This window comes from Neodiprion fabricii, chromosome 1 (assembly GCF_021155785.1).
Source record: "Neodiprion fabricii isolate iyNeoFabr1 chromosome 1, iyNeoFabr1.1, whole genome shotgun sequence".
Taxonomy (NCBI): domain Eukaryota; kingdom Metazoa; phylum Arthropoda; class Insecta; order Hymenoptera; family Diprionidae; genus Neodiprion; species Neodiprion fabricii.
The window spans coordinates 5,137,057-5,154,534 of record NC_060239.1 but is presented as its reverse complement, the minus strand read 5'-3'; the positions used below and the strand labels follow the sequence as shown (position 1 = coordinate 5,154,534).

At 36.9% G+C, this 17,478-nt stretch overlaps 1 protein-coding gene across 1 annotated transcript; it reads right to left on the bottom strand.

The window, feature by feature from the left end:
- Positions 1 to 1,460: 1,460 nt before the first annotated feature.
- LOC124180829 (titin homolog) lies at positions 1,461 to 17,469 on the bottom strand. The gene is made up of 22 exons (XM_046566674.1): positions 17,307 to 17,469; positions 16,157 to 16,715; positions 15,429 to 15,859; positions 14,675 to 15,241; positions 14,504 to 14,584; positions 13,784 to 13,913; positions 13,135 to 13,468; positions 12,515 to 12,741; positions 12,158 to 12,430; positions 11,296 to 11,672; positions 11,014 to 11,199; positions 7,464 to 10,522; positions 5,668 to 7,324; positions 5,425 to 5,581; positions 5,147 to 5,368; positions 4,725 to 4,967; positions 4,190 to 4,528; positions 3,913 to 4,105; positions 3,404 to 3,707; positions 2,872 to 3,328; positions 2,166 to 2,658; positions 1,461 to 2,028 (listed from the first exon to the last, which is right to left on the bottom strand). The coding sequence occupies exons 2-22, from the start codon at positions 16,702 to 16,704 to the stop codon at positions 1,732 to 1,734; spliced, it is 10,575 nt and encodes a 3,524-aa protein (XP_046422630.1). The 5' UTR covers positions 16,705 to 16,715; positions 17,307 to 17,469; the 3' UTR covers positions 1,461 to 1,731.
- Between the last annotated feature and the right edge of the window lie 9 nt (positions 17,470 to 17,478).

The following is a 17,478-nucleotide window of genomic DNA, read 5'->3' as shown; positions in this document are numbered from 1 at the left end:
TATTATGATTTTTTCCGATTGCACAGACATGTACCCTAGATAATCAACTCGTGATTGCATCAAAACGGTAAAATATACCAATTGCAATTGAAAACTAAGAATCGATATTATCTGATTTTAAATCAACTAGAAGTAATTCTTTTAAAAACTTGTTTTCTCATACAGCTTCTTAATATACAATATAATACAACGATAACTGATTACCATATATCTCTTATCTTTTGAACAAACCATTCTACCGATTATATCAAGGTACCGTTAGAATTGAAACCCTTTATTTAAAGTAGATAGTATGATGCATTGACTTTACATCGGTAAAGAACCATTGATATATGATACCAAAAATGTAGCAATACATATATGGATGGTCTGTGAGTCAACACTTAGGACATGAACGATAAGTTTGAAGAGATCAGAGATTTAATGCAGGTATGATGATTTTGAAGTAAGATGCTTTAATAAAAGAGAGGAAATTCCATTTTTGGATTTTTCCCCTTTTTTTTATACAATGAATATACCTATTAAATAAGTATCATTTCTAAGAGCATTCAAGTTATTGGCGTAACACGCCTATTTGACACATATTATTTTATATTACAATGGAATTAGTAGCGTTGGTAACTGGTTGCACTCAGTGGATAGTCAGTGGAATTTTCCCGGTTTTTGACCAACAGAATGAACGATGAACCAAGAAAATTCTACTCATCAGCACCCAGTGGATACAGTTGAGAACGCTGTGATCCTTAATGCGTGTATTCTTTAACCGCAGTGCCGGTAAGAATGTGCACGTTTTTCGATAGCGAAATAGGGAAGGAAATTTGCCGACTCCTGGAACCTCTTATAGTTCGAATAGTAATAAATTCTACTTTAATATTATATTGCAAATCCTTATTCCCATCTTATAGATGGTGAAGCCCACGACCTAATTGTAATTCCTCCGAAGTTTGATACAAAAAATATATATACCTATATATATACGTTTACATAAACAGAAGTCAACCCTGAATGTAAATCGACATTATATTCCAAGATGTCATTTCAAAAACTATTTTATAGACGTCCTTATAAGACCCGCCTCTTGTGAAAGTCGAGTACGAACTTTTTTTACTGATATCAAGCAACAAAAATTTCAACTTCCATCGGAACAACGCGATCAATATTGCTTAACAATAATTTTAATCATTGTAAGCGATATAACCGATGTAGTATAAAAAGATGATTGATACTCGTAGATTCAAATCAAGAAATATTCTACATTCGTAGCGTAGTTGTAGTATAGTGAAGATACGTAGAGTGTCAAATTTCCGTTGCAGTTAGGGTATCGATTCTCGATTGATTCGTAAGTACAGTTATGACTGCATCGAATGAATTGAAGATCAATTAAAGTGAGTTAAATAAAAGGTGATGCTCTTTAACTTGTAATTAAAGCCGTTAATTAGGTGGAGATATTCACAATTATGTTTTAAATTTTAATATGAATTTACTATCAGTTATCATAACATTCGTAATACACGAAATATACGATCCTAACAACTATAAGTTAAACTTAATTATCCATACATTACTATATAATATATCACTCTCACTAAACTACGTACTTTGCCAAAAGTTCATCAATTGGGATCAACTTTGACAATCTTTCATCAGCCGAAACCAAGGATGGTTTATAAAAGTTATTAATGTGGGATAGAAGCAGAAGTAAATTTTACGAAGGAACGCAATAAATTATTTCTAAGTCTTGTTGCAGGGTTGAATTGTATAGTTTAAAGGAGGTGGAGGAATCAAAAGAGGAAGTGGGGTTGGCGGTGGTGAAGCTAGAGTTGCAGGAGGAGGCAAAGGTTCGGTATTTATGGGATTCAAATTCACCGCTCCATTGTAAGCCGCAAGATAAGACGGCCAAAGATGCGGCGGTGGTGGAGATCCCGGCGGAGGAGGAGGCGGCGATCGTTCGTCCAGCTCGTCCAAATCCTCAATTATCAGTGGAGAAGGAACAGTCACCCGAGATTTTTTCAATTTTATAATTTTTACCTGTAATCATCGAAATTCTTTTTCATATAGGTGTAAAGAGGATTCCACTACATCTAGCGCAAAGCACATAATTTTCACCATTTTCTCTGAATTAATTGTAGTTTAGATACATTGGCCTTTTTAAACTATATATTTACCTTGACCTTCTTCTTCGTTTTGGGTGGTTTGACCTTCTGATGTTTTTTCTTCGATCTTTTAACCTTTATCTTTTTCTCGGCCGCTCGCAGAGCGTTATGGTTTATAATATTGCTGTTCCGCAAAGGCAATACGGATATCGGCGGTGGTGGAGACGGCATATCGCCCTCACCGCCGCTAGGACTGGTTCCTTCTCCTGGCCTCACCCCATCGGCAAACTGTACAGACTTTCTACTCCTCCTTCTAAAAATCCTCCTTTTCCGAACTTCAACATCTTTCTCTTCCTCGCGCGATCGTCCCGCAATAGATGCATCTTTGGTTTTTGATTCTTCCATTATTGCTTGGAGCTGTCTCTCTACTTGTTCTTCAGTAAACGCAAATTCAGTATCGGTACCAGTATCTAAATGTTCTCGTTCCTCATCTGGCACCTGGTCATTATCGTCCTCATCTACATCAAACAGATATCCTGGATTCCCGTTTGACATAGACTCTCTTCTGAAACAATTGTAATAGACAAATTATACTTGGCATTCCAACATGTTTATAACTTAATCAAGGAGTACGAGTCAATTAATAATGTATTGAAAAAATGCAAGCACTTACTGGTATTAAAGTTTTCGTAAATAGAAAGTCGTAAACAGTTGATAAAGAGTCAAAATACGTAATACCTAATCACAACGTTCGAAAGTAAGAAAACAAGATACTCACCCAAAACCAGGAGATATTAAAATGCCTTTCGCTGGTGGTGGTAAAAGAGGCAGCCAGTCGGTTTTGCCATCCTTTGCTTCTTTCATGGCCTCCTCGGTTAATCCTTCGACAGTTTCGTCAATTTGTTCTTCCGATTGTTGGATTTGTTGAAACTGATCACCGTCACAGATAGGTAATGAATTATCTCTAGAAACTAATTCCTCATCTTCTTCATCTTCTCCTCCAGTAAAGGTCAGAGTAGGCGGGGATGGCGCATGTAGCAGCTGAAAAGTAGCCCCTTCCTGCTGACGGAGGGTGAGATTTTTTTTCACAAGACGTTCTGCACGCCGTTTTCTTCTCTCAATTCTCATCACTTCTTTCTCCTTCCTACGTTCTTCCCTAAGTTTCTTCCGCTCCTCCCGCCCTTTTTTACGCTCCTCCAAGATCGCTTCATAATTATAAATCGGTTGAACCACTGCTGCAAGAGATATAGCAAAGCAAAAGTGAACTATATGAAATTTTCTCGGAATCTGTAAGCACAAGTCAAACTTACGTGGAATTACTGCTGGCCTAGATATGGGAATAGGCGAAGTGATGCTAGCAGGGAATAGAGTTATTGCAGGCGATGGAGGTGGAACTCCAATAGGAGTAGTAGACTGACAAGGGCGATGATATGCAGAGCTTATTGTATCCGAAGAAGGTCCAGCAGCCCAATCAAGAGTTGTTGGAACAACTTGAAGAACATTACCTACACGTACCACGTGACTAGAATTGTTTACCCCAATAGCAGATAACTCTCGTTGCGGAGTAGTAATACTGGTAAATTCCGATGGTATAACTTGCAGAACATTACCAACCTAAACAAAATTGAAGAGTGTTCCAATTGAAGGAGAAATTAAATGATAATTCTGTCGATTAGAAGCGTGTACTTTGATTTTACTATATTATGCAGGGAAATAACTAGTTCAATTCCTAGATTGTATCCAAGTGTTTCTACACCAAGTTAAAGTGGAATCTGTTCCAGCAGATTATCACATTTAACATATATGAAATATGCCGTACCTGAAGCACCTTCGGTTGTTGCTGTTGATAAGATTGTTGTTGCAGTGGTGGTATCGGGGTAGGAGGCATAGATGGATAAGTTGCAATATTAGTAGAAAAGGCTGCAGGATGATAACCGACATGTTGACTATCCTGTACAGTGAGCGGAATCTGTTGTTGTTGCTTCTTTTTGATTCCCAGTTCTAATTCCAACCTAAAAAATTTGTAGACCAAGTCCTAGTGTCAGTTAATTGAACAATAATGAAAAATGGACATGATCAAAGGCAGAACCATTTACCTGTCATCAAGAGAAAGACGCTTAGGAGAACTTATTCCAATGGCAGCTGGTTGATGAGAGGACTCTTCTATGCGGGGAGGATACGTTAAATTTCCTTCCGAGTAATAATAGTATTCATTTGTACTGGTATTGGGATTATTTGCATATCGCAATGAGCTGTCATGGTTCACACATTCATTGCTTGGCAGAAGCTCTGAATCAGATATCGTAGAGTCAGGAATAACTCCTGTAATCCCTGTTACAGTAGATACTGATTGTACAATGGTTTCTATCCGTCTACCAGCAGTACAACTTTCTTGTAACGATGAATCATCTTTGTCTCTTACAAGGGATGCAGATCTGAAGAAATATTGTGAACCAATAAAAATATTCGTTAATCCATCATAGACAACACTTTGTTTCCAACATTTACAAAACCATAAACTTTTATAGATTTATAATAGAGTTAATGATTGTTGTAATCAATACACAATTGAATAAATTGTAATCAATACTCAAGTCATGTCCAAATTAAATAATAAAGAAATTGACCAACCTTGATCTATGTAGCCGTGTTGCAGACCTCATATTTCTCTCTGGAGTCCGAGACCTTGACCTACTCCTACGCGAAGTCTTATATCGGTCTACTGATGTCCTAGTGTGCGCTAGTCGAGGTGGAGATCTCGATCTTGAATAAGATCTACCTTCACGTACTTCACAATTTGGAGATTCTCTATCCCTACCTTTTTCCCTGCTCCGTTTCAATCGTGATTCTACGCTTGGTTCCCTGTTGTATTCACTAAAACATAGTTTAATAGTAGTGTTGTAAAAAGTTTGACATTCGTATAGCAAGAGTATTTTTAAATAATAGTTCGTATTACGCAATTATTTCTTTTTACTGCTGTCAATATGAAGGAGTATAAAAACGATTGTACGATTCTGAATTAATTGACAGACATAGACTGTCCGTGGGGCTACCTGTGTCTTGCTCTAGCCGATGAGAGTGATTTAATAGATCCTTCCACTATCTCTCTATCCAAGCTATCACCAGCTCTACCCAAACGATCCTCTTCAAAATCAAGGTCAAACTCATTTGGAAACAAACGTCTAGAAGTATCTTTATCTCTATCATCATCAACCTCATATTTCCAGTTATGCTTTCTATCTTCAGTTTCTGCATTTAATCTGAAGAATTTGAAACTATAAGATATACGTTCATATCATTAAAAAGTCACATATTTCTGAGCAACTCTTACCTCTTACGTTGTCGTTCCATTTCAAAGCCCTTTTCTCTGAGTATTTCCATAGGGTCATAAGATCTCTCTCTATCTCTTTCGATACTGTCCCTGTACCTCCCTCGATCCCTTTCCTTATCCATCTTACGTTCTGCACTTCCGTATTTCCTACTGTTATCTAAAACAATAAATTGAACGTTATGACGTGTATGTAATTGCTTCCGTTCAAGAAATGGATCAAATCAGTGTGTTGATTATACTCACTATCCCCAGGACTTAAAACTGGATATCTAATTGGACTTTTGATGATTCTCTCCCTTCTATCCTCAGAAATTTTTAATTGAGCCGAAAAAACTTCGTCGTCTTTGAAGAAATCTTTGTCATCCTTTCCATCCGATCTGTCATTCGATTTAGTCATCTTTTTATCTCCATCCACTCGTCTCTTTGGACTCCTGTCACGATCTCGTCTACTCATTGGACTACGACTTCTGCTCCGGTCAGCCGTACGTTTACTTATAATAGGACTTTTCGAACGGTTTCGTCTGTCACCAAGTCTGCCTTTGCTTGGGCTACTTCGTCTACGACTCTCTGCTCTGTCAGAATATTTGATGTTACTTCTAATTCTACTTTCGTGAGTCGGAGTGTCAAGCCGTTCCCTTTTTCTTGATTTATCCCTTTCTCTTGTTTCAATTCCTCTAGTTCGTCTTCGATCTTCTCTACCCCACCTATCTCTCTCTCTTCTTTCAGGACTCTTCTTTCTGCGATCTCGAGAACGTGATCGTGATCGTGTTCTCGTTTGTGATCTTGATCGCGATCGCGATCGCGATCGTGAATGTGATGACCGAGACCAAGATCGGGATCTAGAGAACGAACGTCTAATAGGCTTCTCAACATCTCGTTTATCAATAAAAAAATCGTTGTACTTGTCACTATCCGTTCTCTCTGATTCTTGGAACTTTGACATGCTTCTATCAACCATGGGACTTGACGTTTCCATGAACTGTTTACAAGGTGCTGTTCTTTTTTCCTCTATCCTGACTAATGCATCCTTTTCTATCTTAGGTTTCATAGGATTTAACTTTACCGGTTCGACTCCCGCTAAATCGTCAACTACAAGTTTTTGCATGATATCCGCCCTGTTATCAATATATTGATTCTCTGACTTATACTGTCTTTCAACTTCATCTAATGTGTCTTCATTCTCATCGCTGGGCAAAACATTTGTTTGCAGAACTTTTTTCTGAATTTTGAATGAAATAGTACCTTGAATTATGTCTGCTTTTTGTGCCTCCAAAATTGATTTGCTTCTGAATTCAGAGTTACGTTGAATCAAAATTTGTTTTGGAATTAATTTTAAAGGAGATGTGAGTTGATCTTCCTTCTGATCAAGTTCTACATTATTACTTATCAAATCATTTTCTGACTCAGATTTTTCATTAGAGTCACTGCTTGATTCAAAATCAGCAAATATGTCTACACTCTTTTTGTTAGTGTCTTTTTCGACACTGATTTCTGCGCTAGTACTTGAGACAGACGATTTGTCAGAATGTTCAGAGCTCAGTTTCTTCAAATTACTATCTTCAGACTCCCATTTTGACTTCTCATCAGTGGGCATTAGGCTAATGCCAGTGTAGTTGTATCCAGCTTTCGGAGAATTAGTATTCTCATTGGTCTTGATTTCAATTTGTAAATTTTGGGTAGGTTTCTCCGATTCTTTCAAAACGGTGACACTAATCTTGCGCTCGGAACCACTGTTAGTGCGGACACTAGAAATTTGAGATGGGGGAGAAACAGGCATTGGGATACTAGCAACTTGACATCCAAACATAACTGGAAATTCATCCGACGGTAATGGAATATTTGATATCAATACGTCATCCTTTTGCTGATTTTCATTACTTCCACTTGAAATATCCATATCCTGCAAATAGAAGGAAAAATTTTGAGTAAGACATTCAAATAGGTTTCAAAATATTTCAAAATCAAAAATTTTACGGTGTTTGGTTTACAAAAGTAAGTCAATAATAAAATGCAAAGCATTGCTGCTTCTTTGAACTTACTTCAGACCTGTGTGAAAGAGCTGGCGAGCTTGGACTATACAATTCCAAATTGTTCTTATTATACTTGGATGAGTTTGCATCCACAGAGTTAGTCTCTTCCGAAGTAACGTCTGAACTGTCAGAATCCTGATCAGATGAAGCAGATCGAGTATGTTTGAAATTCAATTGTATTAAGGAACTCAGAGAATTGTGGGTTTTTTTCTCATTTTCATTGCTCCAAATTTTTTCAGAAAACTTATGGCTTTCTGAAGAATGTTTTGTGTAATCAATCTTTTTAGAAGTTATCATGTCATACGATTCACATAATTCATTAGATTCCTTATACCGTTTTTTCGTTTTATCTTCGGTTACCAATTTTGAAGCTGTATCATTTTCTGCCAAAGTAGAATGTACAAAATCATTATCGCGTGATGCCGACTTAGTGGTAAATTGATCTTGAGCTGGCATTGTACTTTTGATCCAATCATTATGTTCCTCTTCCCATTTTATCAATAGTAGTTTATCCGAATCACTCTTTTGGAGTTCTAGTTGTTCATTTGGTTCACTGTAATTGATCGAATTTTCAACATCCCATCGGCTTTTTTTATCCTTCTTTGGTTCATAAAAATTAGTTTTGATTTGTTGACTTGAATCAGTGATCTTTGAACTCCCACCCTCATCCAGTGTACTTTTATCAACAGATTTGCTCCAGCCACTAATAGGGTCCGTAGCAATATCAGAAGTAGTAATTTTTTTACTGGTAATCTCTTCTGCCTCCTCCCAATCGCTAGTCTTATCATTGTCTTCCCATTCCTTCCTACTGCTGTGTTGAAGGAATTTCATCTTCTCAGATTTTTCATCAATGTTAAAGCCTTCATGTAATTTTATTCTAGGAGTCAGGCCGCCAGTTGTATTGGAATAAGACTTACTGCTTGATACATCTTCAGCCTCCATAATTATCCAGTCATTGGGTGATACTTTTCCACTGAGTTCAGCTTTAGTTTGGTCAGTAGTATTACGATTGTCTTGATAATATTCTTTAAACCGTCTATTATCTTGCATGTCGCTTCTACGTTTCTTATTTTTTGTATCTTCCAGATTGTCTTCTTTATTCATCCAGTCAGTACGGTCACATCTTTCAATTTCCCAATTTCTTGCGAGTTTCTGATTATCTTCTAATTTTTCCGCATTTCTCCATTCTCCTCCAGTTTCGACGTTTTCACCCAAGTCATCCAAGTCCCATTTGCTTTTTGGTTCACCTTTTTTTGTGTGTTTAAATTTTTCTTTAATCAGCATCATTGCCTCCTTTTCTCCTTCTTCTTCCTCATCTTCCCATATTCTGAGGGCTGGCAATCTGTTTTGTTTCTTCTTATGATCCTTGCCAATTTCTCTTTCAATAGCTATATAGGTATCTGTCTTTTCATCATATTTTATATCTTTCTCGATTTTTCTCTCCAGCTTAGGTTTCTTTTTCTCATTTACTTCTCGGTTCTCTTCCAAGCTGTCGACCTCCCATTCATCGGTTAGGCGTTCTTTTCGTTTATTCAATTGATCTAGTACTGATATCGGTGGAATGCTTGAATTGTCGGTTGAAGCAAAATCGTCGTCTTCTTCCCACTCGCTACTACTTTTCTTGCTTTTTCTTGTTTTATTTGTAGTTTCTTTGAATACTGGTTCTTCCTGCATTATTTGCTGCGTCATTCGAACACTTTCTTTTTCCCATTCTTCCAAAAGTTTAGCTTCTTTTACCTGTTCTTTCAACTTATCATCTTGTTGAATATTGAACGGTTCTCCGATAGTGTTTTCATTCATGCTCCGTCCTTTTTTTTTATCAAGATCATGCACTGAAATTTCTTCTCCGTGCATAATCTGTTGGGTCATTCGCATACTTTCTTTTTCCCATTCCTGTAAAAATTTATCATGAGTTCTATCGTTTTTCTTTTCTTTTTCACCAGCTCTTTTTCTTGGATCCCGTTTCGGTGCGGATAGGATTTCTTCACTATCCAACTTGTTTGCCTCTTCTGCTACAATTAAATTATCATCGTGGCTACATTCTCGGACACGATTTTTCCGATGGACAGACATGTTCTCAATCAAGTCTGTTTCATGGAATGGCACATCACCTTTTTTAAAATCAACCTTTTCTTCTTTAACTCCTCTACTATCTTTTGCTGATTCTTTTCTGTCATTGCCGGTGTTCTTTTTCTCACTCTTTCTCACATCTACAGACTTTTTTTTCAACAGTTCACCTTTGTTTTCCAAGATTTTCGTCTTCTCTTTTTGTTTTTTTCGGGATTGCTTATCCTCCTTTTTCTTGGTTCGTTTCAATTTTCTATCCGAATCAGAGCTACTAGAGTCAGTTTTTATTCTCCGCTTGCGCTTCTTTTTAACAATTACTTTTTTTCCCTTTTTTTTCAACTTTCGTTTTCGTCTGCTTCTCAATCTTCTTTCTTCCTCACTTGATGATTCACTTGATTGATCCTCACTACTATCAGAGTCTGAACTTGATTTGGCTTTCTTCTTCGATCTCTTTCGAATTACTTTTCGCTTATTTTGACTTTTGCTTTTTTTCATCTTTCTTCTTCTTTTCTCCTTTTCGTCATCTTCCTCAGATTCTGAAGAATCTGATGATGAAGAAGATGAAGATGATGATGATGACGAAGAGGAATCACTACTTGATTTTCGACGTTTCTTTTTTTTCTTGAAGTGTTTGTTATCCAAACTTCCATCGCTAAGTCTTTCTTCTTTGATCTTAACATTTTCCCAATCACTAGGAATTGATTGAGACGCGTCGGAGTCTTCTTTGCTACTGCTTGCAACATCTGTATCTCTATCCGATCCAATTTCTGTCGCCGTTACGTTCTTAGACTTCTTCGATTCAGTTTCAGCTACTAAAGTCGATTCCAGAGATCTGTCAGATTTATTGGCACTTTCTACGTCGCTGACATCTATGTCATTGGGTGTATCATTCAGTGGGATATCCTCATTCATTTTACCCATCTTTGATAAAACCCTGGTATTACTGTTTGTAGATTGTTTCAAATCAGGTTTACTGTATGATGACGAAGAGTGAACCGAATCTAAAATCAGAAGGAACATCGGAACTATAGCCTTTACCAATCAATCGAACAGTAGTTATGTAACAAACGCACAAGACTCAAGTAATTTTACCGGGTGACTAATTTTTAATCTATACATTATTACAAATTCTCTATGTAACATCCCGATGAAATTCGTTAGATAATAATAAACGAAAGGGATATGCAAAGGTTTATTTCTATGAGAAAGGATACCGTCATATCTACAGAGGAGAACAGAACTTATATTATATAAGAATAATGTTTCAAAGATGAAGTAATGATTGTTGTACGCAAATCGTAAGCTGGCTAAATTCTGAGTATAATTTTCACTCTCTATTTTATTCTTTTCCCAGTTTCAACTTGACGCCTCAGATGTATTATATTAATATATGAAGTGCACGCTCAGTATGAGAAAGATGTGTGAAACTTATACTTATAGGGGTAAAAGGAGTGACGAACTACACATAATAAACTGAAATAAACTAGTTTACCATTTGAAGTTATTTTATCAGAGTTAGTGGCTGACACAGGAACATCATTGCTGACCATTTTTATGAACTGTTCGTATTCCGAGACAAGTTTCTGGTCCCCTGCATTATCAGAAGGTGACAACTCTCGATCATCCTTCCCTGTGACAGAAACAGGTTTAGTTGATTCAAGATGTACATATACATCACCTGGAAAAAGAATATTGGGAAAAAACATAGCGATAAAAATATCTCTATTGCCTTAATGCATGGCCAGGGCAACAAGTTGCTATTACCACTACTCACGCGGACTCTGAAAAGAAGGTAACTTATTGTCAATCGGCAATCTACGCAAGCGGCTATAGTACTGCGCAGGAGGTTCTTCAGATAATTTAATGACAAAAATACCTTCTTTCACATTTGGGTCTCCAAGTTTTTTTACTTCATCAATATCTCTGACATCCCGTTGAAGTACGACATTCTTCCCTACAGCCTCTTCTGTAACTACGTCAAAAACATTTCTCTTTTCTTCGAGGGACACAACTGTAATGTCACTTTCCCACTTAGGGCCTGGAGCATCATCTTCTTCTGGCAATGTAACTTTTTCTAACAAGTTTACATTTTCCATTCTCTTGTACCAATATCGGGATTGATCCACTTCATCCACTTCAGTCAAATTAACACTAATAGACAGTTAAAAGATAATAATTTTAAACTGAGGACTTCTCTGTTCAACTAATATAAAGGATATAAGGTTGCCTAACCGAATTGAAGTACAAGAGAAAAAAAAGAAGTTACACATTTTATGTAACATTGTTTTCTCAAGGCCTACCTATTTATACTAAAGAACACAAAGATATTTAATGAGACGTTTACAGGCATTCGATTCCTTTTGATTCGTGACCTTTTTAGGGGCTCTAGATTTTCGAGTATTATACTCAAATTTTATCAAGTAACCACGAACCTCTTTATCTCTAGTCTCTGACAGATAGAGTTGGACTACTACAAGAAGTATGAACAATAGAAACAAGTTTACAAAGTGTATAATGTTAAAATACGAAACTTCCTCAGTGGAAATACTATAAGAATCAAGGTTATTAATGAAACCTCCATTAGAAATACTCATATTATAAAAGAACACTTGTCAGTTAGAAAAAAATATACTAACTGGATATGGTTTGCTTCACATATCTGTCGCATCTTGTCTCGCCGATCAGAGGAAACGGCTTGGAAAAGCTGTTGACGATTTAGTAGCAACGATACTCGAGGATTTTCAGAGAATAGTACTGGAGGTCCTCGTCCTCTTTTAGTTAATCGGACGGACTCTGGAGGAAATTCTCGCGGTCCTTCCTGTCCTTCAATTATGATAGGATAACGCTTTAAATTATATTCACCTATCATCAACATCTGATCGAAATGCTGTGCGTAATCTTGTGCTGTTCTGAAAGTAATTATTTCTGTATGGCTACCTGAATAAAAAGTCATTTAAAAAAATTACTAAATTTATACATAATGCGGGAGTTACCTGTTCTTTATTAATCGATCTTCCTTTCGTCGATTAACTATTTCTTCCAGAGAAAGCCAAGATTTTTTCAACTCCATCCAATTTTTAGATCTTGCAAATTCTTTTTCTCTTTCTCTTTCTCTTTCTCTTTCTCTTTCTCTTTCTCTTTCCCTTTCCTTTTCTCTTTCCTTCTCCCTCTCCTTTTCTCGTTCCTTCTCCCTTTCCTTTTCTTTTTCCTTTTCTCTTTCCTTTTCTCTTTCCTTTTCTTTTTCTTTTTCTTTTTCCTTTTCCCTTTCCTTTTCCAGTTCGATTTCTCTTTCCTTCTCTGTCACCCTTTCTTTTTCTCTCTCTTTTTCTCTTTCTTTCTCCCTATCTCTTTCTCTTTCCTTCTCTCTCTCGCGCTCCCTCTCTCTCTCTCTCTCCCTCTCCCTCTCTCGCTCCCGCTCCCTCTCCTTCTCCTTCTCCTTCTCCTTCTCCTTCTCCTTCTCCTTCTCCTTCTCCTTCTCCTTCTCCTTCTCCTTCTCCTTCTCCTTCTCCTTCTCCTTCTCCTTCTCCTTCTCCTTCTCCTTCTCCTTCTCCTTCTCCTTCTCCTTCTCCTTCTCCTTCTCCTTCTCCTTCTCCTTCTCCTTCTCCTTCTCCTTCTCCTTCTCCTTTTCTCTTTCCTTCTCCCTTTCCCGGTCCTTTTCTCTTTCTTTTTCTCTCTCCTTTTCTCTTTCCTTTTCCTTCACCTTTGCTTTTTCCTTTTCCCTGTCTTTTTCAATTTCTTTGGATAAACGAACTGCTGGGGAATTGCAGAAATTCTTGCGATCTCTCTCCTTTGATTTTCTTTCTTTTCTACTTTCCCTGCTACTCTTCTCTTTTTCTCTTTTGCGAGAATCCTTATCCTGGGAAATCTTATGAGTTAACTGATCCTTTATACCTTTATCATCCTTGGATTTATAATCCTTATCACGCTCTCTGCTGTGACGCCTCCTTCTTAACAACAAAATCAAAATTTGAAGATAAATTTACTTTGAGGATTTAAAATCAATAATACAAGCAAAGTATATATTCGGGAAAGATTAAAGTTACACTTAGAGGAAAGTCAAATATTATTAATCAACACAAGAATAATCTCCCGACGTAATGATATATCATGAAATAACATACTAAAACACGTGAAAATTAACGCTATCCAAGTAACTTTGATGTTGTTAAATATGTGAATAATTCAGTTTCCAGCTGGTAAATAATAATAACTTCAATAATGTTGCATATTTTTTACTTTTTACTTCGTACTTCTATAATTACCTCTCTGAAAATTTCCTGAGCGGAGTTAAACCATGATCATTTTCTTCGTCAGAATGATTGTGACGTGATTTTTTCCACCTTCCTTTTCCACCACTACTGCCACGCCCACTCGACTCTCTTTCAGTGTTCACTATAAAAATAGGACCAATGCTATAAATGATTTCACTAAAATAAAAACATTTAACTAAATCACATTAAGAAAGTAACAAAGGAAAAATTAACTGTTCAGATACAAAAATCAAACTTCTCACTACTTTTGTGTTCATTGAAAAAAAGTTTATGTCTAATTTAAAAACCGAGCATAGCAGCATCACGCATAGCCTGTGGGACTACAGAACGGAAGGACTTGAGTTCAAATCCCCAGCGTGCCAAAGAGAACCTGAGCCAAAACTCAAAATCATTATAAGAGAGGTCATGTCGTTGGGATGCCAAATTGACAGGCTGAGATTTGAACTCGGTCCGGTTACACCTGGATAAGGTTTTCTAGAATTTCCTTGCAAATTTCTTATCCTGGGTAAATGCAGGTGTTTCTATAGAACATTTTGAAATGCTTGCTCATGCATAATGATTATCACTAACCCATCCCTTTCTTATCCCACACAAGCTATGAGCTTATGAGGATATATCCAAAAGGGACTGACAGTGATTATTATTGTTTTTATTGTTATTATTCTTACTACTGCTACTACTAATTTAAAAAGTGAAAGTGTGGACATTTACTTGTAAGGTTATTATACTCTTGTAAACCCTTAGTCATTGACTCTTCTCTGACAATTTCCTCGATTGCTGGAACTCTGTCCTCTAAAAGATTACAAAGCATATAATGTGAAGAAAAAAATGTTGGAGTGACCTGTTACATTCTTACTGCATTATAATGATGCAAAACCATACCGTGATGTTTTTTGGACTTTCCGCTACTGCTGTGCTGCTGTTGTGCTTCCAAGGCTGATTCAATTTTCAATTTAGCATCATTCACTTCATCAAGTAAAGATTTTGCCTTATCTTTACCTTTGCCTTTGCCTTTCTCTGTCCTTGCCCTCGAACCATCTGAACTCTGTTGCTTCGAAATAGTCTCAGATTTTCCCACAGTAGTTTCTATCCTTGCCTTGGGCTTGACAGGTTGAACTTTGGGAAGGACACCAAATTTATTTGCAAATGCCATAAGACGTTTTTTAGCTTGAGCTTTACCCAAAACAGGCTTTATCATTTTAGGACCCTCCACAACACTAGTAGATTCAACAACCTCTACAGTGTTTCTTGCTACTGGTTTGTCAGTTTTTTCTGTATTTTCAATTTTTTCAAGTTTCTCCGGCGTCTGTGGTGTCGGAATGTCTGAGACGTCAATCACCGGTGTACTTTGAACTAGCTGGTTACCGTCAGGTTCAGAGGAGACAGTTTCATCTGGGGTTGGATCGTCAGGGGAATAAGCATTGTCACTTCGTCCCAAAAGGTCGGACTCTGCCACAGAAAAATCAGTACTTTATCAAGATGGATGACAGGGAAAATTCAGTACTTAATGCACTTAGACAATCTTCAGAATTCTTCCATTTTTCTATAAAAATACTCATTTCAGATAGCAATAGTGTCTTGTTGATTGGAATTATTTTCATTATATTCAAGTTTGAAGATATTTTTATTTACCAACCTTGTGTTGTACCTGGAGCTTTTGGTGATGAGGGTAAATCTATCGAGGCTTTGTAATTTGACGAATCCAAAGTAGTATTGAAAGAAAGATGTGACTGAAAATTAGAATTTAGTGAGTTCGGATAGCTTCCTCCATATCCAGGAGTTTGACTACTAGTTGGAAGATAACTTGAATGTAAAGTCTGCGAGGTCCCTGAATTCGATGAGTTTGGATTTTGTATTTGCATGATGAGCGATGCTTGATTCAGAATATTCTGAAGTTGCGGACTCTGTGAATTAACTGTGGAACTCTCATTGGCAGTAGCGTTTGCAGAAAGACTCGTGCTAGTACTAGGCAAGGCGTTTGTTACCATTGGTGGTCTCGGACCCCTAAATGGTAACATCGATCCTCTTGGCCCTAGTGGCTGACCCATTGACATATGAGCTCCAAATCTGAAAATGAAACATTGATCCTGTAACTGAGAAAACATAAATACCAGTATTGACAATTATTATTACGCGGATAAAGTCTTAGAAAAGTTGTCAATAAGACTTGAATCATTAGATATCGTCTAACGTTAGTGACCCTTCTGCAGGATTTGTGTATTTAATAGATGTGTGAAATATATTAACCATTTGTCAACTGGTGTGATTTCCATCATCTTAATGGCCAAATATGAAGTGATAAATGACAAAAGAATCAATCTTTTTTTTATTTTAGACTATTATTAAACTATAAAATTTTCTCACCTCGGCATTCGCATTGTACCCATCATTCTAGGAGGTGGAGTATTGGCCCAAAAACTTGGGGGAGGTAAGTGATGAAGATTTCCAAGCGGTAATCTTGGATTAATATGGGACCCATTATTACTAGTTGGTAATCTATTATTTCTCCCTAACATCATTGGATTTAGTCCATAAGGATCTTCGTAATCGTATGATCCATCATATTCATAAGATCCATCATATCCATACGTGTTATGGTAGTCATATTGATCGTCATAATCATAGGAATCTTCATAGTCACAGGAATCTTCATTTTCGTACAATTTTTCCTCCTGATTTTCAAATTGAATAAGAACTTCAGGCTCTTTTTCCGCTGGGTTGTCTAATGTAGTACTCTTTTCAGAGTCTGTATCGACAGTCTCTGGTTTTTCATCCGACTTTGGTAAAAGCGGCAGATCTTCTTCGCCTGGCACAGCGACGTCCCAAGAATGTTGAAATGTAGTTCGGCCAATGGTTCTACTGAATTCATCGTTCTCTCTGTCAGGAGAACTGACGACTTTGTCTTCATCCATAGTTTCATAACCTATCGCATTACATAATGTACTTTGATTGTCTGTTGAATCAGATATCAGCATATGATGTACTTCAATAAGAAAAACCTTTTTTTTTTAATGACAATAGTCGGAGCGAAGTTTATACTTTTTAGTAACTAAGCATTAGTGCTAGTAGATGGATAGGAAACGTCTGTAATTTGCAGTGAACTCGCATCTGAAGATTTGAATACACAACTACTTGATTCATTGCAAATTCTGATAAAAGTTAAAGGATGTGCGATGGATAAACTAATTCTTACTTTTGTGAAACGGATAAAATAGACAGCAAAACTAATTACATGTAAGTTTTTTACGTAAAATGTCGGTGTCAACAATCGTGATTTAGGTTTAACGTTAACCTTATCAAATTGTCACGTCGACGTCAGCGTCATAGCGGACCAAACAATGCTATTGTCAAAAATTAATGAACACCATTTTTAACGTCTGATGAGATTGACAAGATGTGGTTGAGTAAAGAACGTAACTTTTGAACGAAAAGGAAAAAAAAAAGAATGCACGAGTCCGCAGGTTCTGGTTGTGACAACATTAACGGTGATTTAAACTACCGAAACTATTCTTACCTGTAGTTGAAGTTGATAAAATTTTTGTTACTCCCAACCAGTCGAAGCATTTACCAAACTTGAAACACTATGCACTTCTCTGATTTTATGGAATTCGATAAAGCAACAATCAATTAATAATCTACTGGATAAAGATTTTACTCCACAGTCGGACATGTTTGTCGACACGAAG

What these genes read in the sequence shown, in the direction of transcription:
- LOC124180829 (XM_046566674.1), bottom strand. Translation starts at nt 16,704, where the DNA reads ATGGATGAAGACAAAGTCGTCAGTTCTCCTGACAGAGAGAACGATGAA. An exon ending in GATCGATTAATAAAGAACAG is followed by an intron (nt 12,431 to 12,514) that starts GTAACTCCCGCA and finishes AATTACTTTCAG; the next exon opens with AACAGCACAAGATTACGCAC. An exon ending in TTAATATCTCCTGGTTTTGG is followed by an intron (nt 2,659 to 2,871) that starts GTGAGTATCTTG and finishes CAATTGTTTCAG; the next exon opens with AAGAGAGTCTATGTCAAACG.